This window comes from Euprymna scolopes, chromosome 43 (genome assembly GCF_053919585.1).
Source record: "Euprymna scolopes isolate OS-2025 chromosome 43, ASM5391958v1, whole genome shotgun sequence".
Taxonomy (NCBI): Eukaryota; Metazoa; Mollusca; class Cephalopoda; order Sepiida; family Sepiolidae; genus Euprymna; species Euprymna scolopes.
This window is the reverse complement of record NC_136524.1, coordinates 12,074,504-12,102,011: the sequence shown is the minus strand read 5'-3', so window position 1 is coordinate 12,102,011 and position 27,508 is coordinate 12,074,504. Positions and strand designations below refer to the sequence as shown.

Below are 27,508 nucleotides of genomic sequence, written 5' to 3'. Positions count from 1 at the left end.
AAGCAAAAATAGTGGATAATTTCATCCAAGCAAAAATAGTGGATCATTTCATCAAGGCAAAAATAGTTGATCATTTCATCCAAGCAAAAACAGTGGATCATGTCATCCAAGCAAAAATAGTGGATCATTTTATCCAAGCAAAAATAGTGGATCATTTCATCCAAGCAAAAATAGTGGATCATTTCATCCAGGCAAAAATAGTTGATCATTTCATCCAAGCAAAAATAGTTGATCATTTCACCCAAGCAAAAATAGTTGATCATTTCATCCAAGCAAAAATAGTTGATCATTTCATCCAAGCAAAAATAGTTGATCATTTCATCCAAGCAAAAATAGTGGATCATTTCATCCAGGCAAAAATAGTTGATCATTTGATCAAAGCAAAAATAGTGGATCATTTCATCCAAACAAAAATAGTGGATCATTTCATCCAAGCAAGAATAGTGGATCATTTCATCCAGGCAAGAATAGTTGATCATTTCATCCAGGCAAAAATAAGGGATCATTTCATCCAGGCAAAAATAGTGGATCATTTCATCCAAGCAAAAATAGTGGATCATGTCATCCAAGCAAAAATAGTGGATCATTTTATCCAAGCAAAAATAGTGGATCATTTCATCCAAGCAAAAATAGTGGATCATTTCATCCAAGCAAAAATAGTGGATCATTTCATCCAAGCAAAAATAGTGGATCATGTCATCCAAGCAAAAATAGTGGATCATTTTATCCAAGCAAAAATAGTGGATCATTTCATCCAAGCAAAAATAGTGGATCATTTCATCCAAGCAAAAATAGTGGATCATTTTATCCAAGCAAAAATAGTGGATCATTTTATCCAAGCAAAAATAGTGGATCATTTCATCCAAGCAAAAATAGTTGATCATTTCATCCAAGCAAAAATAGTGGATCATTTCATCCAAGCAAAAATAGTGGATCATTTCATCCAAGCAAAAATAGTTGATCATTTTATCCAAGCAAAAATAGTGGATCATGTCATCCAAGCAAAAATAGTGGATCATTTTATCCAAGCAAAAATAGTGGATCATTTCATCCAAGCAAAAATAGTGGATCATTTCATCCAAGCAAAAATAGTGGATAATTTCATCCAAGCAAAAATAGTGGATAATTTCATCCAAGCAAAAATAGTGGATCATTTCATCCAAGCAAAAATAGTTGATCATTTCATCAAGGCAAAAATAGTTGATCATTTCATCCAAGCAAAAACAGTGGATCATGTCATCCAAGCAAAAATAGTGGATCATTTTATCCAAGCAAAAATAGTGGATCATTTCATCCAAGCAAAAATAGTGGATCATTTCATCCAGGCAAAAATAGTGGATCATTTCATCCAGGCAAAAATAGTTGATCATTTCATCAAAGCAAAAATAGTGGATCATTTCATCCAAACAAAAATAGTGGATCATTTCATCCAAGCAAGAATAGTGGATCATTTCATCCAGGCAAGAATAGTTGATCATTTCATCCAAGCAAAAATAGTGGATCATTTCATCCAAACAAAAATAGTGGATCATGTCATCCAAGAAAAAAATATTGGATCATTTTATCCAAGCAAAAATAGTGGATCATTTCATCCAAGCAAAAATAGTGGATCATTTCATCCAAGCAAAAATAGTGGATCATGTCATCCAAGCAAAAATAGTGGATCATTTTATCCAAGCAAAAATAGTGGATCATTTCATCCAAGCAAAAATAGTGGATCATTTCATCCAAGCAAAAATAGTGGATCATTTTATCCAAGCAAAAATAGTGGATCATTTCATCCAAGCAAAAATAGTGGATCATTTCATCCAAGCAAAAATAGTGGATAATTTCATCCAAGCAAAAATAGTGGATAATTTCATCCAAGCAAAAATAGTGGATCATTTCATCCAAGCAAAAATAGTTGATCATTTCATCAAGGCAAAAATAGTTGATCATTTCATCCAAGCAAAAACAGTGGATCATGTCATCCAAGCAAAAATAGTGGATCATTTTATCCAAGCAAAAATAGTGGATCATTTCATCCAAGCAAAAATAGTGGATCATTTCATCCAGGCAAAAATAGTGGATCATTTCATCCAGGCAAAAATAGTTGATCATTTCATCAAAGCAAAAATAGTGGATCATTTCATCCAAACAAAAATAGTGGATCATTTCATCCAAGCAAGAATAGTGGATCATTTCATCCAGGCAAGAATAGTTGATCATTTCATCCAGGCAAAAATAGTGGATCATTTCATCCAGGCAAAAATAGTGGATCATTTCATCAAAGCAAAAATAGATCGTCTAATCCAAGCAAAAATAGTGGATCATTTTATCTAAGTAAAAATAGTTGATCATTTCATCCAGGAAAAAATAGTGGATCATTTTATCCAAGCAAAAATAGTTGATCATTTCATCCAAGCAAAAATAGTTGATCATTTCATCCAAGCAAAAATAGTGGATCATTTCATCCAAGCAAAAATAGTGGATCATTTCATTCAAGCAGAAATAGTTGATCATTTCATCCAGGCAAAAATAGTTGATCATTTCATCCAAGCAAAAATAGTTGATCATTTCATTCAAGCAAAAATAGTTGATCATTTCATCCAAGCAAAAATAGTGGATCATTTCATCCAAGCAAAAATAGTTGATCATTTCTTCCAAGCAATAATAGTTGATCATTTCATCCAAGCAAAAATAGTGGATCATTTCATCGAAGCAAAAATAGTGGATCACTTCATCGAAGCAAAAATAGTGGATCATTTCATCGAAGCAAAAATAGTGGATCATTTCATCGAAGCAAAAATAGTGGATCATTTCATCAAGGCAAAAATAGTGGATAATTTCATCCAAGCAAAAACAGTGGATCATGTCATCCAAGCAAAAATAGTGGATCATTTTATCCAAGCAAAAATAGTGGATCATTTAATCCAGGCAAAAATAGTTGATCATTTCATCCAGGCAAAAATAGTTGATCAATAGATGATCAACTATTTTTGCTTGGATGAAATGATCCACTATTTTTGCTTGGATAAAATGATCCACTATTTTTGCTTGGATGACATGATCCACTATTTTTGCTTGGATGACATGATCATTTCATCCAAGCAAAAATAGTGGATCATTTCATCCAAGAAAAAATAGTGGATTATTTCATCCAAGCAAAAATAGTGGATCATTTCATCCAAGCAAAAATAGTTGATCATTTTATCCAAGCAAAAATAGTTGATCATTTCATCCAAGCAAAAATAGTTGATCATTTAATTCAAGCAAAAATAGTTGAACATTTTATCCAAGCAAAAATAGTGGATCATTTGATCCAAGCAAAAATAGTGGATCATTTGATCCAAGCAAAAATAGTTGATCATTTCATCCAAGCAAAAATAGTTGATCATTTTATCCAAGAAAAAATAGTTGATCATTTTATCCTAGCAAAAATAGTGGATCATTTTATCCAAGCAAAAATAGTGGATCATTTCATCGAAGCAAAAATAGTTGATCACTTCATCGAAGCAAAAATAGTGGATCATTTCATCGAAGCAAAAATAGTGGATCATTTTATCCTAGCAAAAATAGTTGATCATTTTATCCTAGCAAAAATAGATCATTTCATCCAAGCAAAAATAGTTGATCATTTTATCCAAGCAAAAATAGTTGATCATTTTATCCTAGCAAAAATAGTTGATCATTTCATCCAAGCAAAAATAGTGGATCATTTCATCCAAGCAAAAATAGTGGATAATTTCATCCAAGCAAAAATAGTTGATCATTTCATCTAAGCAAAAATAGTGGATAATTTCATCCAAGCAAAAATAGTGGATCATTTCATCCAAGCAAAAATAGTGGATAATTTCATCCAAGCAAAAATAGTGGATAATTTCATCCAAGCAAAAATAGTGGATAATTTCATCCAAGCAAAAATAGTGGATCATTTCATCCAAGCAAAAATAGTTGATCATTTCATCAAAGCAAAAATAGATCGTTTAATCCAAGCAAAAATAGTGGATCATTTTATCTAAGTAAAAATAGTTGATCATTTAATCCAGGAAAAAATAGTGGATCATTTTATCCAAGCAAAAATAGTTGATCATTTCATCCAGGAAAAAATAGTGGATCATTTCATCCAAGCAAAAATAGTTGATCATTTCATTCAAGCAAAAATAGTGGATCATTTCATCCAAGCAAAAATAGTGGATCATTTCATCCAAGAAAAAATAGTTGATCATTTCTTCCAAGCAAAAATAGTTGATCATTTTATCCAAGCAAAAATAGTGGATCATTTCATCCAAGCAAAAATAGTTGATCACTTCATCGAAGCAAAAATAGTGGATCATTTTATCGAAGCAAAAATAGTGGATCATTTCATCCAAGCAAAAATAGTGGATCATTTCATCAAGGCAAAAATAGTGGATCATTTCATCAAGGCAAAAACAGTGGATCATGTCATCCAAGCAAAAATAGTGGATCATTTCATCGAAGCAAAAATAGTGGATCATTTCATCCAAGCAAAAATAGTGGATCATTTCATCAAGGCAAAAATAGTGGATCATTTCATCCAAGCAAAAACAGTGGATCATGTCATCCAAGCAAAAATAGTTGATCATTTCATCCAAGCAAAAATAGTGGATAATTTCATCCAAGCAAAAATAGTTGATAATTTCATCCAAGCAAAAATAGTGGATAATTTCATCCAAGCAAAAATAGTGGGTCATTTCATCCAGGCAAAAATAGTTGATCATTTCATCAAAGCAAAAATAGATCGTTTAATCCAAGCAAAAATAGTGGATCATTTTATCTAAGTAAAAATAGTGGATCATTTCATCCAGGAAAAAATAGTGGATCATTTCATCCAAGCAAAAATAGTTGATCATTTCATCCAAGCAAAAATAGTTGATCATTTCAACCAAGCAAGAATAGTGGATCATTTCATCCAAGCAAAAATAGTTGATCATTTCATCCAAGCAAAAATAGTTGATCATTTCATCCAAGCAAAAATAGTTGATCCTTTCATCAAAGCAGAAATAGTTGATCATTTCATCCAGGCAAAACTAGTTGATCATTTCATCCAAGCAAAAATTGTTGATCATTTCATCCAAGCAAAAATAGTTGATCATTTCTTCCAAGCAAAAATAGTTGATCATTTCATCCAAGCAAAAAAAGTGGATCATTTAATCAAAGCAAAAATAGTGGATCACTTCATCGAAGTAAAAATAGTGGATCATTTCATCCAAGCAAAAATAGTGGATCATTTCATCGAAGCAAAAATAGTGGATCATTTCATCAAGGCAAAAATAGTGGATCATTTCATCCAAGCAAAAATAGTGGATCATTTCACCCAAGAAAAAATAGTTGATCATTTCATCCAAGCAAAAATAGTTGATCATTTCATCCAAGCAAAAATAGTTTATCATTTGATCCAAGCAAAAATAGTTTATCATTTGATCCAAGCAAAAATAGTTGATCATTTGATCCAAGCAAAAATAGTTGATCATTTGATCCAAGCAAAAATAGTGGATCATTTCAACCAAGCAAAAATAGTTGATCATTTTATCCAAGCAAAAATAGTGGATCATTTTATCCAAGCAAAAATAGTGGATCATTTTATCCTAGCAAAAATAGTTGATCATTTCATCCAAGCAAAAATAGTTGATCATTTCATCGAAGCAAAAATAGTGGATCATTTCATCAAAGCAAAAATAGTGGATCATTTCATCCAAGCAAAAATAGTTGATCATTTCATCCAAGCAAAAATAGTGGATCATTTCATCCAAGCAAAAATAGTGGATCATTTCACCCAAGCAAAAATAGTGGATCATTTCTTCCAGGCAACAATAGTGGATCATTTCATCCAAGCAAAAATAGTGGATCATTTCACCCAAGCAAAAATAGTTGATCATTTTATCCAAGCAAAAATAGTTGATCATTTTATCCAAGCAAAAATAGTTGATCATTTTATCCAAGCAAAAATAGTTGATCATTTTATCCAAGCAAAAATAGTTGATCATTTTATCCAAGCAAAAATAGTTGATCATTTTATCCAAGCAAAAATAGTTGATCATTTTATCCAAGCAAAAATAGTTGATCATTTTATCCAAGCAAAAATAGTTGATCATTTTATCCAAGCAAAAATAGTTGATCATTTTATCCAAGCAAAAATAGTTGATCATTTTATCCAAGCAAAAATAGTTGATCATTTTATCCAAGCAAAAATAGTTGATCATTTTATCCAAGCAAAAATAGTTGATCATTTTATCCAAGCAAAAATAGTTGATCATTTTATCCAAGCAAAAATAGTTGATCATTTTATCCAAGCAAAAATAGTTGATCATTTTATCCAAGCAAAAATAGTTGATCATTTTATCCAAGCAAAAATAGTTGATCATTTCATCCAAGTAAAAATACAAGTTAAGTCTTCATAAATGAAACAAAAATGTTCTTTCATATTTATGAAATTTTTGTTACCTCCACCATGGAGGTTATATTTACAGTTGAGTTTGTGTCTGTTTTTTTACGATCCAATATCTACATCACTAGACCAATCATTATTATGGTATCGCAGTTACTGTTTTCTGCAAATCTCCTGGAACTGCTAGCCATGAAATGAAACTGGTTTAACCTTCGCTCGTATCATTCTTAATGAAATACTAACAACCCTCACGTCATGGCGGCAGCGCCATTTCCCTTATTTATCACCCTACCAGCAACTAAAATTATACACGTGAATTGATTGAAAAATATGTATGGCATTACAAATATGATGTAAAATAATGTACCATGCAGAGAAAAAAGTACACACAACGCCATTTTTTCCACCGACTATAAAGTAACTTTTCATGACATATTGATTACATTGTCTTTATCACACATTCAAATTGTCTCCGTTGTACATTACACTTAAATGTATAAAAAAATTAGAAAAATTTTTTAAAAAAGCAAATGCATTATGGCATATCTTCTGCCAACAATAAACTGGTGTGATTCAGAAAAGTAAATATCATAAATGCTGGAGTCGATGAAAATTAAACTATCTCAACCATCAACTTCTCATTTGAAAAGTAGAAAATGCTCCAAAACGAAACGGTGGAGGATGCAACTATGAATTTCCTTATGTATTTTCCTAATCGTTTAATGTTTGAATTAAAGAAAAAGAAAAACCATTTTTCAGATCGTCAAGTCCGCCACATCGAAGCACATGTAACAAAAATCTGTCCTGTTCCCTTTTTGACATTATTGTAAGCAAGTTTTCTTCAACTGACACCAGATTACAAAGTACACTATACCGACGTCGAGCCAACAAAAATGAATCATTCCCAACTGAAAAAATGCTGGCTTTTTATATCGTCAACCCGACTGTGTTTCAATTTGTGCTAGGGCACTTTCTGTCTCATGTGGTCACATTTCGAGTTTAAGACTTTTTCTCTTTCTTTTCTTAAGCAAATGACACCCACTCTAATCATGCACACTACAATTTTCCTTTTGCAATGCACATAAAAAATGAAATGGCTTAAAATATTTTGATATTGGTATATATAGAAAGAGCTTGATGAGCCAAACAAAATTTTTTACATTTTAAAAATCCAATTAAAAATAAGCAAGTTATGACTATTTTTGTGCTTTGCACGTTTGAATATTTTCCCTCTTTAAGACTCGTGTTTTAGGGCAATTAACATTTTTTCTATTGGAGATAAATCCTGTGTTTTTTAGTTTGTTTGTTTTTAAAGATGATTATGTGTAGTTTTAATAGGATCTTTGTGCAATTATGGGAGGATGGGGAGCCCATATATTTATTTTCATTTTCGACTTTTTTACAATTTTTCCAGCAGATTATTATCAAATGGATACTAATCTACCAGATTATTAAAAAAAAAAACGCAAAAAATAAATATTTTAAAGATTTGTATAGGTATTCAGTTTCTAATGAAATTAAGAAAAAAAAATATTTTAAACGGGAAAGTTCAAAAACAATATTGTGTCACTCAGTAGAAAAAAACACATGAAATATAATCTAATATATAAAAACAAAATGTGTGTATGTGTTTGCATGTCTTGCAAATACTTCCGATAGACGCGTCAGAACATGACAAAATTAGCATTGTCTCTCAAATGACAATTATCAAAAAATTGGCCAAAAATATTAATTTCTTCACCCTCAGCTCGGCCATTTTTTACAAGGAGAGGTCGCTTTTTTCATTGACATTTTCGTAAGTTGTCTCCTTTGAATTGACTACCCTTAATTCCAACACTCATAACTTCTGATTTCGCAATGGGTGCATCAGCTTAGACGTTAGGTTTTTTTCACCTTCTTTTCTTCCTTCCCATTATGGGTTTGAGCCTGTCTGCCTTCTACCACTTTTTCTTCTTCTTAACACCACTCTCCACCTACCTGCTTACTGTTTTGATTCCTCCCTCCCCCAACCTCACACACCTCCGCTACTACCAAATTTTTTTTTTTGTTTTTTTTAACACCTTTCTCTATTTGGGCTGCAGTTGTTTTGAAGGAATAAATAAATGTCTCACAATAATAAAGTAAATTAAGTTTAATATATTTCATAATACTTTTAGCGTAACATTTGGTTTTTTTTTTTTCCAAATTACTGATTCTATTTGTTCTAATTTTCGTTTCTAACAGGAAAAAATGGATGAATCTCTTGATTCTGATGGATACCTCACAGACAACAACAAAACCTGGGATGAAATCGAATCTGAAATTAAACTTGCACCCGAACGATGTCAGAAAAAGGAAAGTCATGGTCTTTCATGTCCTGAAATTACTCATAGAAGACCTTCAAAGAATTCTTTAGGTAAGAGTTTTTATCATGAGAAATCCACATTGAGGTTGGACACTAACTACTAGAAGGTTTCTCTTTAAATACTTTCGTTTATTCTTTATTATCAAATGCAGATAAATACTTTGATAAAAAATCAGGAAATCCTTTAGCAAAGTTTTATTTACCTCCATCCCCATGTATCACAGGTTTGACCTAATATAGGATGTGTTCAATTTCCTGCTAACCAGTTTGTATGTAAGAAATGAGAGTGATGTAAACTTTGGAGAAAAGGACAAAGCTACTGAGGATTTGTTACTTTAGTAATGGGCCTTAAGGTATATTTGAAATAAATAGAAAAGAGGCCTTTTTTTCTATTGTTCTTGGCCTTCAGGCCAGGTATGCGCGCGTTTGGGGTGGCAGCAGAGTGAGATTCGCTCCGCGTGGAGTTGGGCGGCAGGTTCGAGTCATCTGAACAATTCGGAGTTCTCTCTGACCTGGCGATTGGCCCGAAATGCACTTCCACTCAACAACATACAATGCAGTTCCGGGTTTTTGGAGTCGCCTGATTGTCCCCGTTGTGGGACAACGGCCGTAGAAACTACAGATCACGCTTTCTTCGATTGCCGCGAACTCCGCCAGTACTGGTCGTATGTCAGCGGAGTGATGGCTCGCATCGATCCTGAGCATCCTCGCCCAATTACTGTATCCAATGTTGTGGACAACGTGAGGCCGCCGTAGGACCGAGAAAGACAAATGGTCTACGTTACGATCCTGGCTGTGGCGAGAATGGTGATTTGGACGTCGCATCTGCAAGGTTGCCGGGGGGGTGTTGTCTTTTTCTGATCAAGATCTGATCGCTTTCTTTAAACACCAACTACGGGTGAAGATCAGATGTGATAGAAGAAGGCTGCATCGCGCGACATTTGACAGAATATGGATACATGTGGCAAGTCTGTGTGTACGAAGAGGAGCCAAATTTGAATACGTGTTCCCCGCCTAGGTGTGGAATGCGCAGTTCTGTAAAATAAAAGTAAACAAGTAGCCTCTCAGCTAGCTGAGTGTGTGTTCCATCCCTCCTCGATTAGGAAGCCTCCAAGATCCCCATCCCCTCTTACCTGCAATTTTTGTTTTCACCCCTTCCTCTAAATTTTACCCATCTTGGAGAAAAAGAAATACAAACTAACCTCCATCCCTTACCCACAAAAATTTCTTTTCTCCATTCACCCCCATCTAGAGGGCATCCCCACCTAGAGACTGACCCGCAGAAGCGAGGTTCCTTTTACAAACCTAGTGGAACGGGCAGTCTATCAATTAGATGGGGTTGGGAGGGTCCTACTAACCACCTTTTGTTTTTTCTTCCCCCGCCTTCGACACAAATGAATTATTGTACCATTTTATTGTTATCTTTTTTGTTTTTACACGTCAATAAAAAATGTTTTAAAAATTGGGAGTTACTAGGACGTCCCCCAATATGAAAGGGTGAATGCGGTATTATGGTGAAAGAAGATACTAGCTGGGAGAAACTTTTGACTTTGTTTAGTCCTGGAGTGACAAGGATGACCAACGATCCCCACAATCCCCCCTTTTGAGTTGGCCATGTGCCTAAGTTTTTTGTTCGTCGTTGATTTTGACTGTATTTTTAACATGAATAAAAGATTTAATATCTCAAAGTGTAGTATCTGTTCCGGCAGCAGCTATGACTAGCAAAGACCATATGCGGGGGTAACCCCACATATCTGAACTTGGTCAATGTAGGGATCACCCTACAGACCACAGTTACCATCCAGCTCCCATTTCCCACCACTCGGGAGCTGGTCCCCCCCTTTCCCTCCCCCCCCCTTCCCTCCCCCCCCCCTTCCCTCCCCCCTTCCCCTATCTCCACATTAAAAAACGGCCTTGTGCCTAATTTGCTCAGTGGGGAAGCAAATAAATATCAGGCCAGGATCAAAGTGTAGTATCTGTTCCGGCAGATATTGCAAGCAAAGACCATATGTGGGGGTAACCCCACATATAAGACCTTGGTTAATGTAGGGGCAACCCTTCATACCAATTGTCACTATCCAGCTCTCCTACTCCCCGGGGAGTTGGTCCCCATTTCCCCTTCACTCCTCACATTAAAAATCGGCCTTGTGCCTAATTTGCTTGGTGGCGGAGCAAATAAAAACCCTATTGTTCTTGGCCTTCGGGCCGGGATCAAAGTGTAGTATCTGTTCTTCAGATGCTGCACTTAAGATAATTTGTACCAGTCAATGGAGGGGAAACCCTCTATACTGGGACAATTATTATTTTTGGTAACCAGAGTGCCCCTTTTTTGCCTACTTTTAGGGGAGCTGGTTTTTACCCCACATTAAAGACGGCTTTGTGCCTAATTTGCTTTGGTGTGAAAGCAAATACATTGAGGTATATTTGAAATAAACTGGAACAAAGTATGTTATGGCCAATAACATGATACAACTTATTGAAAATTGCCTAATCAGAGGCAAAATTTGATTTTTGAACTTTCATGCTATTTGAAAAGTCTAACAAGATAACAATATTTGAGATTGTCTATTTAAATTTTTTGTGCAGATAAAGTAGATATCCAAGTACAGTCTTCTGAGAAGAGCGAACCTCGTCGGCTTGAAGTACGCAATCTTGAAAGTACTCGATGTGAAAGCAAGTCTCCTTCTGTTTCTCCTAAAAGACAACAAGCCTTAAAAACTTGCCAGCTCACTACGCAAATTGACCATCCTGCTACGTTAAGAAAATCAAGTAAAGGAGTAAGTATTTCAAACTATTAAAATGTTATATATATAAGCAAGCCTACCTGGCAAAAGTAGTACATATTTTTAGTAAAATTTCTATCACTTTATTCCTTTCTCTTTCTTTCTACCCCATTTTTCCCTTCTCTTTTCACCTGCTTCTTTTTCTCCCACTGTCCAACACATTTCTCTCCCTAGACACACACACACACACAACTCTATATAGATTCCTCACAGAGTGAGTTGGCATAAGGGAAGTAACTCCTTGAGAAAAATTCAGTTACTTTTAGTACATATCCCCAGATATCTGACAAAATCTGTGCCAGTTTAGGGTCAAATAAATAATATTTTACAAAGTTTAAGTATTACTCATCAAGGGCAACATAGATTAAGAATATATCAACTTTGTGTCTGTTTTGTAGCTGGCATACATACAAACAATTAACACACACACACACACAAAATAAAATCACAATCATTTGCATGATTTGAATTTCATCATTAATCAATGCTGTTTTTAAGATCTGGATTTGTCAATAGAAATAAACAGATTCCTAAGATATGAAAAGTTAGAACAGGTGTTGATGTAGAAGGAGAAGCAGCTCATCTTCATCTCCTTCCACCATAAATAAGTCTTTGTATTTCACTCCAATGTGTACGTTTGCTTCCAGCAATTAAATCCAGATCTTTGAAAAAGTTCACTAAATAATGCACAAGTTAGGGCCATTTCTCACACTAATGGTGAAGTCAAAACTTGATCATTTTATCAAGTTAGTCATTTTCTACTTAAAGGCAAAATCAAAACCATACAGTGCAACAAATCAGAAAGACATCTACATTTACTTACCATTTAAATGATAGCTTATTCTACAACTTCAAAATCTGGATATGGTAAACATTGCCACAACCTCTTCTGGTAGACTGGTCCACAAAGCAGAAGCAGAATTCCACCTTTCTTCTATTTAGATGGAAGTGCTTATAGTACATATTTTTAGCTGGGTCTTTCCATGAACAGTTTCTTTCCTTCTATGGAACAAAATACCAGAAAACTCCTTCCCAGATGATTGGGAATGACATGGTAATCTTCAAGTCTAATGTAAACAAATACTTAAGCCATCCTCTTTGATAAGCAATTATTCTTGATAACACTTTTGCCCATTCCACAGCTGTTTCATATCCTGAAATAGTTGCACTCAACATTCAACTGATGATTTCTTTAATCCTTATCCAAGAATGGCTCCAAGCCTTGTTATAAAATAAGTGCAGCTTCTCTAAACCCCTATTTTTTTCTTTCTTTTTTTTAAGAAACTAAAAAAACAAGAATTTTTTTTTAGTAATACACAAATTTCTTTTTTCCCCATGTTTCTATTTTACTTGGCTCCCCATGAGGGAACAGTTGGATGTAAGATCAGTTTGTTAATGTGAGGAAGATTCAACTCTCAAAAAGGGGACACTATGGATCAGAATAATTTAAATTGCTTCAGTTTAAAAAGATTAAACCTTCACTTATCAAAGAAAAAAGATGAAGCTAATGATCCAAACGAGATTTTTCTCCTTGTCAAAAAGCCATGTTAAAATTTGTACATTTACATAATTTGATAGAAAATTATTTAAATGAAAAAAAAATATATAAAGAATCCTCCCATACATAAAATCCCTTGATATATTAGCACTATCTGTAACAAATTTAAACTCCTTAATATGTAATTATTTTTATATGCCAGGATATCTCCCACTATGTTGAAAATAAAATAAAATAAAAACTCTAACAAACCTATGCATAAATTTGGTCTACATCCATCATACTTCCTTTAACTAGAGAACTTAGTCTAAAATCTGAAGTTCAGGCCTAATTTTTTTAATTTTGTTTAACCTTTTATCACAGTGTTACCAATATTTCCTCTACCCTAACCCCCTTTCAATCAAGGACTGAATATTAATTATGCCTTCTATATTATCAACATGGTGCTTTCCTCAGATATGAGTATCTAAATTCATCTGTGTTATTTTAACGTCCACCTCAGTAATTGGCTTAGTTTCTCCATCTTCACAGGCCCAGCTGATAATAGCACACATAGCTTATCTATTTCCTATTCTCTTGCATAAAACCTCACCTTCCCTCACTTTTCAACCTCTTTTTCCTGTCAAAACAACTTGAGGTATGTGTGATATTTTGCTTATTTTGCTTTTATATCGCTAACACATTAAGAATTCTGATCATCTAATAATGGTCTGTATCACCATAAATCATGGACTTCAAATAGAAGCACCATTTCTCAAAACAACAAGAAATTACCACTATCAATAATTCCCCCCACTCTTTATCTGTGCCGAAACGTAGATTCCATGAACAAAGCTTTTTTCTTAGAACTGCACACCTGTGGAATTGTCTTCCATTTTCCTGCTTTCCGGTTGACTACAATATGGCTGTCTTCAAGTCTAACGTAAATAAGTTCTTGATTAGCCATTCCATATAAGTTAACAAATTTACCGAATTTTCATTACTAATGATTACTATATTGTCCAATTTCTACTGTACACTCTTTAACCCTTATCCTTGAGTGGCCTCTTGGCCTTGATAATGTGGTGATGCCTGTGTGAAAAAAAAACAAAAACATACTGATTTGGAATCGCCAAGATGCCTCTTAAAATAAATTGAAAACTTTTTCTTTGTTAAACAGTGTGTAGGGGAAGCAACTGAATGATTCAGAGCAGGTATTTGTCCCCATGTGAAATTTCCATAGCAAGCCTCACTTCCCCCAATGGTTCAATCCAAATTTACTATTTCAACCACAATGAATCAGCTGAAAATAAGTAAAATTCAAAAAGTCACTGTAAAAATATCCACAACTAAGGGTAGGTATACGGAAATGATTAGAAATCACATCAAATAACCAGAATTAGATTTCTGGATAACTCTATGGGAATGTAATGGGTAATCAATAATTCCTCAATTATCCAAACACAATGGAATCATTTCTAAGGCAACAGACAGTATATCAGTAATAATAAAAATAAATAAAATTTAAAAATTAATATAGACTATAAACTCTGACATAAATTTAACTATTTCAACATTTCAAAATATTTTGCTATAACAAGGGAAATAACTTGCTACAGAATTCTATATATTTCTGGGGAAGAAACTATTAGGGTAAAAGGCTTTCTTACATCTGGGGATCTCCACTGTATAGGGGTGGGATTTTGCTGCTTGTCAGGTTTGATGGGGTATTTATATCAAGGGGCTACAAGGGCTTGTCATTCGGAGCATTCACCTTGTCAGCTTGTCAGTCGGAGCATTCACCATTAAAATACTTGTAAAACAGGCAGAGGGATGCAAAATTTTGTCAGTGGAACAGAGGTTGAAGCCTAGATAACAGTTCAGGCCCTATCAGGTTGGTGTCTCTCTTTTGAACCTTGTCGAAGAGTGATAGATCAGCAGCAGATGCACCAGCCCAAATGTGACAACAATACTCCATACATGGGCGAATGGTGGCCTTATAGAGGTACAGGATACTTTCAGGCACAAGTAACTTTCTAGCACGATAAAGAGAGCCCATCTTTTTCACAGCAGCCTTGGCAATGCTCTCGATGTATCTGTTTCAACTCATGTTCCTTTGAACGTTAAGTCAAGAAGTTTGGAAAGTACTTTCAGGTAATGTATTTTTAGCCATAGCTATTATTGGTTGAGGTTTTTTGTAATTATTGAAGGAAACAAGCTTAGTATTGGCAGTATTGAATGTGATCAACCATTTTTGTCCCCATTCCACCACAGATTGAAAGTCTTCCTCTAGTGTTTCTGTCATTGCCTTAGATATGTGTTCATTCGTTTTCCCCTCTGCCTGTTATAGAGCATAGTATTATCAGCAAATATACCCATCTCGGAGACAATTTTTTCAGGGAGGTCATTTATGAATATTAGTAATAATGAAGGTTCGAGGATCAACCCCTTAGGTACACCCAAATTTATATCATATTGTTTATATGTATGATTGTCGAAGACAACCTGAATTTTTCTCTCATTTAAAAAGGATTTAATTATGTTAAGTATTCGTCCAGTGATACCGTATGATCTGATTTTCCTGAGAAAACCATTATGCCATACTCTGTCAAAAGCCTAAGATATATCTAAGGCTACTGCCCTACCTTCCACTGCTTTGTCCAATGTATATTTGATATGTTCAGAGAATTACAGTTAAGATATTTGCTGGAGAACGGGCTTGCCTAAATCCATATTGATGATCAGTCAGACGTTTAGCAACTATAAGGTGATGAACTAGAGCTTGATTAATTATGGACTCAAATATTTTGGTGAAAAGCGAGAGGAAGCTAATGGGGTGATAATTAGTTCTTTGACCAGAATTCTTGTAAACTGGTACCACAGACACAGTTTTTCAGCAGTCAGGAAAGCAAGATTCGTTTAGGCATTTAAGTTTGGAGAAGTTTGGAGCAGCCTCAATTTTATTTTTTTTCTAATTTTTGGGGGCATTGTATCGATCAGACCCAATCTTATTCTCTTTTTATATAACTTATGAAGCGCTCACAAATTGTGCACATTTCAAATAACCAGATTGTAATAGTTGGCAAAACCAAGAAACTTTGTAGTTATGTTTGCCTGAGCTGGCATTTTTTTTTTTTTTTTTTTTTGTACTTACTCACTCTGGGTTTGATCTTCTACCATTTTTGTCTATAATTTGACAAATATATCTTATTCTTCCATGAAAAAATCGATTTTAATATCTATAGTCCTGAATTCTTTAAAATATTTTGTGAACATGTAATTGGTTTTGCTTGGTACTTTTAGTGATTATTAGAATGTCATTTAGGTCATAGATATAGATCACTAAAATCTTGGAAAAAAATTCCTTTGATTTAGATAAAATCTCTTCTGGACTAGGCAGAGGATAGTGGTAATCATTTAGTGCTTGATTCAATACTGTAGAGGAATCTGCACAAAACTTTATGTAGACTATAAGTGAAATCAACTCGTTGCATTCTACTTACAATAATACCCCAATTTTTTTTTTTTTTTTTTTTTTTACAATTTTATTTGATTCCTTATTAATTTGATTTAATTGAGCTAGTGGAACATTTCTTTTTAAAAACCAGTTTCACAGTTTCAATTGTAACAGATTGGGTTCAATGATAGGAAGAATCAAGTAGCTTAACTAGACAAATATGCAGCTAAGCCAAACAAATACAAATCAAATATTTGACAAGAATGAAATTTATAAACAAATAGAAACTGGGCTGAACAAGAGAATACAAATAACAAGTCTGAAAGCAGTAGCAAATATTTTTGGAAGATGGCGTAATCATGGTTTCGGTGCAGATAACATTACAGGACAAAGAAACAGATTATTATATAGTTAACAACAATCATAAGTGAGAGAGTTGTGAATTGGGATTTGACATGTAGTTTCTAAATAATCTAAGAGTTGGTCCTGAAAACTGAAGTCAGATCCAATATAGCTCCAAGAGACAATCTGTTATATTTACAGAAGTACATGTTACATATATACTGCTTCAAGACTGCATCAAGACTATTGTAATCTCCTCTCTACATTGTGTCTAGAAAAGTTCATATAGTTAAGAAATGATCATCACAAATATTATTAAATTAAAAATATGGCTTTTAAATTCTTTTTTTTTTTTTTTTTGAAAGAAGAGTCATAGAATGCTATCACAAGAAGTATTTGACTGGTGTTAAAGAAGTTTTTTTAGTAAATCTTACTTGACTTAGTCATAACTTCTACACAGTGATCTGATGTGTTTGTCTTCCATGTATTTGGAGGTAAGACTATTATTAAATAGTGGGTGGCTCAAATTTCCTGAAACTCATGTGTTATCTTAAGTAATGGTGATATTGTTTTGCGTTGCATCACTGTAGTTAAATGTCAGAGATCCCAGAGCAAATAGACTTATTTTTAAATTGTGAAATAATTCCTATTAAATTTATTATTATTATTATTATTATTATTATTATTATTATTATTATTTTAAATTAATTTTCAAAATTTATATTAATTTCGATGTTAGAATTCAAAATTCAATGTTATTATTTTTTTTATTTTTTTTCAAAATTAGATCAAATTGATGAGCAGAATAAAGGGATAATGTAGAATTTTGTAGTGAATTATTTCTTTTGTTATGGCAAAATGTTTTAACATATTCTAACCATTAAACTTGTGTATAAGCTTATATCTTTGGTTTAATTTTGTAAATGTATTCATTTTTAGTAGAATTGATGGTAAATCTAAGTTTATTAGCATTTTTGGTCATTTTGTTTACTTTAAATTTTTATATATAATTTTAAAAATAAGTTTATTTTGTTCATCTATATATATATACTATTAGTAATGCATATTTTTATTATCTATTGATATTAGTGTTATTCAATTATTATTTAAGATAAGTTTTTTCCTTTTTTAATTATATTTTTTATCATTTGTTACTACTTGTTTAGAAATGAAAAGAATACATTTGTTTACTTAGCATTGTCATAGATGTAAGTCAGTGAAATCCAAAATAAAATATCAACTTGCGTAAAAAAATAAGTAATGGTTAGGGTAGATGAAAACATTTAAAAATACATACTGCCTGGGGAATTTTTTTATTTCTCAAGTTTTCAACCAACTTTCAATTAAAGAATTCTAATAAAAAAATCAATAACTCAATTGAATTTACTTTATTATACAGATCTATATACATTTAACTTTTTTCTCTACTATAGGAAGAAGACCAATTTGAATTTGAGAATTTGTTAGATTTGGATGAGGTGGATGACTCTACAGAGATGTTCCGTACAAGACTTGTGATGGCATCTGCGGTAAGGACGTTTTTTATCTTTTCAAATCAAAAATAGCAAAATGCAACAAGGCGTGTAAATAATAAGTAATAAATAAGAAAATGTATATGCTGTTTGAATATTTTGTTTAAGGCAACTTTAATCCTGAAGATAAGAATCTCCTAACTGCATTCTCAGCAATTACTGCCTTCCATAGTTGTTGTCTCACCACGTTTTGGCCAAGTAAGCCTCTGGCCAGCTTTGGGTAGGATTGAAACCACTATCTTCAGACAATTCTCACCTGGAACCGTAGAGATTCAACGTCTCTATCCACTGTGCTACGGGCCTCGAAGGGCGATCAAGGTTGGATTTTTTGATCTTATAAATTCATGTTTATTTATTATCTGATCTTCCATGGTCAAGTATTGGAATTCATTATTGAGATGAGTATTATTTTTATTAATTTATTTATTGCGAACTATTATTCTCATCTTTCTTAGTTGTTGTTTCATGACATTTTGATCAACTATTACCACCTGACGAAGGCCAGAGGAATAGTTGGCCGAAACGTTGTGAAACAACTAATAAAGATGAGGATAATAGTCCCCAATAAATAAAATTAATAAATAATACTCATCTCAATTATAAATTTTGGACAATAGCATTGGGTTTGTAGTTTGCCTTTATTATTGAACTTCCCCTTTTTCGTTTTGTAAAGATTGGAGTTGATGAGTGTGCCTGAAATGTTGTGGGAAACATATTTGCCTATTCCAGATCTATAATTAACAGGACTGAAATAGTTGAGCATAGCTTTGGTTTGGTTCCTTAATCCCCCCTTTTTTTCTTTTCTTTTTTTTTTGCAATAGTCTGTTCAATAGTCAATTACACTTGGTAAAAAACAGCATTACATTTTCAACTTTGTCCATTCATTCTTGCAAATTTAGTACTTTCAACCTCAGGTTTTTGCTGGTTTGGATTTGTCTGGATATGTTATTCTTTAACATCAAGCATTTGGAGCAACTAGAAGATGATTGGTTGTATGTTTCATCTTTTATTGACTTAACATTTTTATGGTTATTCATCAAATTTCACCGGAAGTAGTAGAGATACATGTATTTCTTTCCAATTTTCTAATTTGTTTTTGTTTTCTTGACATTCTTTTTTATTTACTGGCGAAACATGTGACAACAAGAATTAAAAATAAAATAAATCAAAAGTTAAAATAAGTTTTTACATGTGAAAAGAGGAAAAATATAAGACAACTAGCAGGGATACTTGATGTTGCCAAGGATTGAATGAGGATTAATAAATGTTTTATACTCCCATATTTTTTTTGCTCATTTTCCTATCAGATCAATTGATTTCTTGCTCTAGTTGGAGAATCATCGCAGTACACTGAGAGAAAACATCATAGGCCTCTCCGCAGTGACTTAGGCCACAGTATATTGTAGTGTACATTGCACTGTAGTGAACCTACTGTTGATTTTATAAAATTATTTTTTATATATAAAGGCTTGAATTAAAGTCTAAAATGCAAAAATCAAATATTATGTTTCAATTGTGCTCTAAACAGAAACGGTCATTTCAAATGCATCCCCGTCATATCAAATAACCTACTGTTGATTTTGTATGTTGGGCCTTTCATCTTGTGTGATAATAAAGCTTCTCAAATGCACTTGTGGTTTTAGGCTGTGTAAGGTGTTAATTTTAGTCAAAATCGTCTGTTCCTTTTTTTTCAGTGGATTATTTGGATTATCAATACTTATCAAAAACATTCCAATACAAAACCAATCTAAGAACACTGCCAGGTGCATAAAGTACCTTCATGTGAAATTTCATAAAAATCATCCGTTTTTGAGAATGTAGGGAATGAACTCTCACACACACAGTTCCTTTTATATAATAGTAGAGATAGAGATATATAGGACAGCAAAACAAAATAAAATAAAAAACATAAAAACACAAGTCAAATAACATCTGACTAAGAGATGGAAGAGGGAGAGAGATTTGGTAAGTAAAGGGATGATAGGTATGAGAGACGGGTTATGATTAGAATCTGGCTATCACAATGTGATGGTAGGAAATTGTCACATGGAAATTAGTAGACCAAGAATGCAATCAACCTTTGGAAGGAAGCAGGAGGTTAGAGCTAGAAGGGCATTAAAACTTAGTAATTAATTAAATTAAAGATTAAATTAAAGATTAGTAATATATTTATTTAAATAATTATATTTCTGGTTAGACTGGTGAAAAAGAAAATGTTGCTTAGATTCTAATCCTACTGTTTCTCATACTTTTCTCTTCACTTAGTTAACCTCTCTCCCTCCTGCTTCATCTCTCAACCAGACATTATTTGACTTTCATGTTGTTTTTGTTTTTTTGTTTTGCTGTCCTTATATATTGTCTTGTATTTTTCCTTTTTCTTTTTTCACAAATTTAAAAGCTGTTATTTTAACTTTTAATTTAATTTATTTTTAATATCATGTGATTGCTCTCCAAACAAGGACTACTATGAACTTTTCTCCAATTTTTTATTAAGTATTTGACTTTTTTCAAAGCAACATTGCCTGACAAAGTCGTTTAGTTATTTACAACTAGTTCATGACTGTAGCAATACCTAAAGGTTTATGTAAAAATTAAACAAAAGTAAATCTTGCTCTTCTTTGGTATTGAGCATTTTTGTATAAACCTTGTTAAACTCATTCAAATGTTTCATATTTGAACAATACTTTAAGTATTTAGGATAAAAAATTCCAAAGGCAGTTTGTATTTCAATTACATTTTTAATTGGATATTTGAAAGTAAATTATTTTACTGGCTATTCTAATAGACAAAAATATTAAAAAGTAATTTAATATTTATTCTAAACAAGTGTATGTGTGTGCGCGTGTGTGTGCGCGTGTGTGTGTGAGAGAGAGACAGAAATGGCACTAACCTTATTTGGGTTTAACTGGCTTCCTCCAAAGGAGGAAGTTCCAGGGAGTATGAAATTCACAAGCGGTCCCCAGTTGCATGTATATCCCCATTTAGGGGAGATGACAACATTAGGTTTTTACAGGATGTCAACATTTTCCTACATACAGTGCCTGGAATTTCCAAATTGGTCACCCATTTTAGTAATGACCAGGCTCAACATTGCTTAACTTTGTTGATCTGATAAGAACCGATGTGTCAATGTGATTATGCTGTATATGTAATTGTGGTGCATGTCTATAATTGGGCCGAAAAAAAATTTTTACAAGAAAAATCTGAAAAAAATCTTTATAATGTAGTACTTGCCACTGCATGAAGATGTCATATTCCAAAAATCCCGTAAATCGATCAAGTAGTTTTTTATTTACTTAAGAAAATCAAATATTATGGGGTTTTTTCTAGAGTGTGGAAAGTCGATTGTCTGCCCCTTGCTGATCTTATATTCCAAACATTCCCAATAGGTGTCGCGAGCAGTGTATCATTCATAAACAAGATGGCGTGAAGTCATTCTTCGATAAAATGTCTGATTGATTTTCTTAAATAAATAAAAAACTACTTGATCGATTTATGTGATTTTTGGAATATGACATCTTCATACAGTGACAAGTATGTAAATTATAAAGATTTTTTCAGATTTTTCTTGTAAAAATCTTTTTTTCGGTCCAATTATAGACATGTACCGTAATTGTTTACCTGAAAGCTGAGAAAAACAGAAAAATTTAAGGTTTTTTTATTATTAATGACGGAATTTGTTGAAAAATATCACCATTTTAACAATCTTTTTAGCTGGAATAAATATTTTTAAGGAAACTTACTATAAATATATTCTTGTAAATAGCATAGAATAATTGCTCATCAGATTCAAAGTTACTAATGATGATAATCTTTGAGAAATACAAACTTGAGTTTATTACATAGGTTGAACCACATTTCACTGTAAATTACTTGTCACCCAAATTTTCCAATTTCGTAAATATTTTTTGGCATAATGTTACTGGATATGGCCAAGATTTGGACCGTTATATTTATAGCCAGAGGTGATAAGAACAAACCAATCAGGTATCAGAATTGCTGTATAAAACTGAATCTCTTTGAATTTTTCAGTTATAGCTTTTTGTCTTGAGAGGAGGATCACTGGTCACCCTGACTGGATTAAACCTACCATTCTTTACATGGAGTTCTTTAAAATTCAAACCTTCTCTGATTGGATGAATACTGATTTTTGCTAGGGATAACTACAGTTAATATTTGCAATTAGATTATCTTTCCTCTATGATAATTATTTCTTTTTACCGTTCCTTTTTTAATCATTTTTCTATTAAAAGAATAAATGTCTCTCTACTGAAGATGGTAAAATTAATTTAAAATTATTTTCTAATGTATCTATTATTTCTAGTGAAAATAGATTCATTAAATAAAAGTATCCTTTTTTCAGAATCCTGCCTGGAATGAACAGTGTGAATTTGAAGTGGAAGAAGATGTAAAATATTTAAATGTCTGTTTGTGGTGCCGGGAACCAGAGAAAATTGATAAGCATGAAAGAGTTGTGAAACCTGTAAAAGATGTTCTTATTGGACACGTAAGTAGAACATTTATATTGGAGGAGGATGGGAGAATGTTGCTATTGTTAACAAGAAAGCGGGAGGACCACTAAAAAAAATTGGGTGCTGAATAGTTTGCTATAGTTTGTTTGGGAAGGAGAAAAAAATGAGTTGAAATCATTAACTTTATTATAATGACAGTCTCTTCCATTTACATCTTAAATTAAATTTATTTATACATAGTTTTACCAACAAGCAGGCATATCATAAAAAAACCCAGCAAAAACAGGGATGTAAAAGAATTATGGAGACAGAAACACAAAAGCATACTGAATCGGTTCAGTCAACGTCCATTCATCTAGCAATCAAGTCTTGGCTTTGGGATGAGACAAGAACATAAATGTTTTTTTATAATGTTGTATAAAATATTTTAAGAAAAAACATCACGCAAAATGTTTTGATCGGATAATGTATTAATTCACATGTGGAACGGTTATGTTTAAACTTAACCGAAAAACAAAAAAAAGCGTTTGTGTCCAGCTTTTCGCATCGGATTCCACGAGAAGTTTTTGCATACTTCCCAGATCATAATATTTCGCATTCGCAAACAGACAATTGTCTCTATCCTGTTTTTGATCGAGTTAAACAAAATTCCCACCATGCTGTCATCTTCGCTATTTTGTTTTGCTTCTTCATATAAAGCGAAACTGTTTCAAACAGTTTCCTTTTATATGAAAAAGTGGCAAAGCATTTAAATCATCTTGCCCTTCAGGCCAGGATTGATGCTTCACTCAAGTTAATTGGCCTTTGGTCAATGTAGAGTAAACCCTTTAAACTGAGACAATTACTATTTATTTGGATACTGCCAGAGTGCTCCCTTTCTTGGGGGAAGCTGGTTTTTCCCCCACATTAAAAATGACCTTGGGTTTAATTTGCTTTTGTGGAGAAACAAACAAATAAAACAATAGAAAGTGAGAAGCTAACTTGGCCCCCAGCCAGTTTAAAAAGTGCATGGCAACTTCTATGATTCTTAAGTTAATTACCAACTCATTGAATTCTCTTTCCTCTTTGTCCTAATGGTTAGTGAGGAAAACTGATTACCCTACGTTTTCGAGTTCAGTCCCACCTCTCTCTATATCTTTATTTATTTATTTTTTATTTCGTCCTTGTGCCAATATCCTCCACCTGGGCAAAAGTTAATTATCAACTCATTTAATTCACTTTTTCCTCTTTTTTTTTCACATTCTTTTCCTCTTCCGCAGTATGGGTTCAAGCCTACTTGCTTGCCATTACTTTTTTTTTTTTTTTTTTTTTTCAACACACACCTCCAAATGCTCGGGCCAGGTATCCAGATTAGTCTCTAACAAAATAACATTCTCCCCCACCCCCAACTACCAACTATCATCACTATAGAAAACCAAAGAGGCCATTTCCTATGCAATTCTTTCACGCTCATCAATCAAAGCTAATACTGCAGTGTGTTTTTGAGCCGTAATAATAATATACACATTTTGTCACTGTTTTAACGATATTATAATCTGCCCTCCTTGCCTCACTCTCAGCTGCATAATTCCAGATAGGTGGTAGCAAATCTTTCCCCTATTTAAACTTAGTCCTCCACAAAACCAGGAATCACTGAGTCTTTTTTTCAAAATCAACTTAACCACTGGGTAATTGTTCCACTTATTACCCAATGCATTAATTTCATGCATATTACGTTAGCCTAAAACTAGAAAATAATTGCAGAATTGTTGAATAGCCAGCAAATTATGTATTTTATATGAAAACAAGAAGTTCAGAAGTTTGGTAATCAGATCATTTGTTTTACATAAAATCAAGAGTTTCAACTGACAACCGTGCTTCTGCTTCGTATGTTCTTTCACCTAACCATTTAAAAAATAGCATATTTTCATTTCTACTTTTTACTAAAAAAAAAGTTCTATTTTGTTTCAAATATGCTTATGTGGATTACAGATACTGATTTTTATAACTATTCGGTACTTTCACCTAACCATTTAATAAAGATATAGCATTATTATTAAGAGTAGTATTATTATTATACAGTATAAATTTGCATTTAATTGGCACATTACATCTAAAAAGTAACACAGTCATATTCCTACAAAGCAATAACAGTCTATAAACACTAATGCCTGCCAGAGACTACCCCTGTCATGAAGTGACAGTAATCACTTTCAAGGAGCAATGACTATCATAAATGATGGTGCCCATCATTGGATGACAGTGCCTGACATTTGAAGACAAGCAATGTGCTGTGAAGAAGTGACATTAACCGCAGTCTATTTTAGTGCAGTCCAGTGGGGCCTGACACTGGTTATGATCGATAATTGCAGTCCCTGCCATTAAATGCAAATAACCGCTTCAATTTCATTTTGGAGTAGTCCAATGGAGGCCAGTATTGCTTATGGCCGCCTGTAACCAACATTGTATGCTGGGAATCGACAATGATAGTTAAAGGCAGCCATGGTCCGCCAATAAATCAAAGTAACCGTCTCAATACAGTACTAACTGCCAGTGACCATCAGTCCCTGCTACAGGCATCCAGTGCCAGCAAAAGGCATGCAATTTCAGTTAGGAACATTCCAATGAAGGCTAACTCGATCATGACTAGCAGTGAGTTCCAGTTGCAATGGCACCCAGTGCCTACCAGTAAATGCTAGCAGCTCCAAGTAATCATCCCAGACAAGCACTAATTGCCACTAACCATCACTTCTGATGGTACTCTTGTATAATTTGACCCGAATTCTCATTAATTCCCGTCAAGCGTGGATCGGGCAAGACCGGCAATCATCGATGTCAGCAGAGTGTCGTAACAGACACAGACTAATAAAAAAAAAAAAAACAAACCGGCAAAAATTGAAAAATTCAACAAAATCTGATGTAAATTTAATTTTGTTTTCTTTAATTTGTTATCGCAGGTGCATTAAGTATTTGAAGCCTAACATAAGGGGGATAAGTCTGCATTCATTTAAAAAAGCATGAATTTATTGAATGGTTTATTCATGTCACGATCTTTCATTTATTTACAGAAAGTGAAGATTTATCTAACAAGGGGAATAATTCGATTAGCCTCTGTGTAGGGCAAAGGGAAGTAACTATGAGTTAACTTGTATTTGTAAGGTTTAGAAGAGAAATTAGTAGATATTGAATGGATTTATAAAAATAAGTTACATATTTGATTGATTTAAGTTATGAGAGAATATGTTGAATATAATTTAAAGTTGATTTTAATTAATTAAAAGAATTAATAAATTTAAGTTATAATGGATCACATCATTAAATCGTGAGGGTTTTTTTTTCTGTTTTTTTTTAATAGCAAAATATTCTTTAATTCAAGGTTTTTGTTTTAATTTATTATAAAAAAGAGATGCTGTATGCTGGTGGCTTAGTACTTTCCTGTGAAACAATGGGATGTTTACTTATTAAGTTCAAAACTTGGAGGAATGCTATGAAATGTAAAAGTATGAAAGTGAATGTCTTAAAGATAATTTTTGATCAGTGATTGTAGTATTGGAAATCCCATGGAAATGGGAAATTCCCATGCTCAGAGCAACTCAAATTTCTGTGGTACCTATAAGTATTGGATATACAAAAAGGTGCTGTGGAATTAAGTTGAGAGGACAAGAAGTGTAACACAACAGAAATATAAAATCTGATAAGAAGAAAATTTGTGTGGAAGTAATTCAGGTTGTTCAGAAATTTTGATACTTCCATTGGAGCACAGGGTGGAGCTGATGCTAACATGATTGCAAGAGTTGGAGGTGGATAGAGTTCAGGTGCAGAGAACTTTTGCCATTACTAACCAGCAGAGCATTATCAATGTCGACTAAGGAAAAGGTCTATCGGACATGTGTGTACGCAGTGTGATTATGTATGGAAGTGAAACCTGGCGAGAGTTGAAGATGTTTCATGGAGAGAGATATGAAGATGATATAGTGGATGCATTAGTCCTGGATATGAGATTAGAGGAAGATTAAATAGAGAGATGTGTGACAAACAGGAGACTTTGATTATAGGGTTATGTCAAAAGAATAAAAGAAAGTTTCTGGGTTAGAAGAATTCAAGTAACCAGGTATATCCACAGAAAAAGGCCAAGGAAAACATGCAATTAAGTGATGAGGATGGATTTAAGAAAAAGAGGGATAAATATAGACATGACCAGAGATGGGTTAGGGTTTTAGAAAGTAACTTCCAAGCCAACCTAACATATGTCAGCATGTGAAACTGGCATTGAATAATAAATATGATAAGCTATGAGCTATTTAAGGTTTTTTAGTGGCATAAAAAAGCTAAGTTACTTAATTTCTGGTTAATCTTTGTATTTAAAATCTACTTTTTTTAGTTGTATTTTTTGTTTAACAAATACTTAATGTTTTCCCTTTATACATTGTATTCAAGATTTTGATAAACATTCATATTTTCCAATGTGTGATTTTACCTAGATTCATGTTTCTCTTGTATCATTGTTTCCTATTTATCAATTTGTGCCAGTTTGAACTGTGACATTTTTATCTAATATTAAAACTATGACACCTTAGCAACATCCTTCCTGAACAGCTTTAAGTTTTTTATTACCGAATTGTTCTTGCTGTGTGCCATTTCATCCTATTTAGTCATTGTGACATTTTCTGTGCATCCTTGTGATCAAGTCCACTTTTATTATTTTTTTCCTAATTCATTTGCCATTTTTACCTA

The 27,508-nt window shown here is 33.1% G+C and overlaps 1 protein-coding gene across 2 annotated transcripts in view; it reads left to right on the top strand.

Moving 5' to 3' along the window:
- Positions 1-27,508, top strand: part of LOC145268189 (PDZ domain-containing protein 8-like) — a 386,752-nt gene that overhangs the window by 261,003 nt on the left and 98,241 nt on the right. For both annotated transcript variants that reach the window (XM_080123425.1, XM_080123426.1), the window contains exons 13-16: positions 8,612-8,783; positions 11,319-11,509; positions 18,225-18,320; positions 22,687-22,830. In XM_080123425.1, coding sequence (XP_079979551.1) covers positions 8,612-8,783; positions 11,319-11,509; positions 18,225-18,320; positions 22,687-22,830 — 603 coding nt within the window. The remainder of the gene's footprint in view (positions 1-8,611; positions 8,784-11,318; positions 11,510-18,224; positions 18,321-22,686; positions 22,831-27,508) is intronic.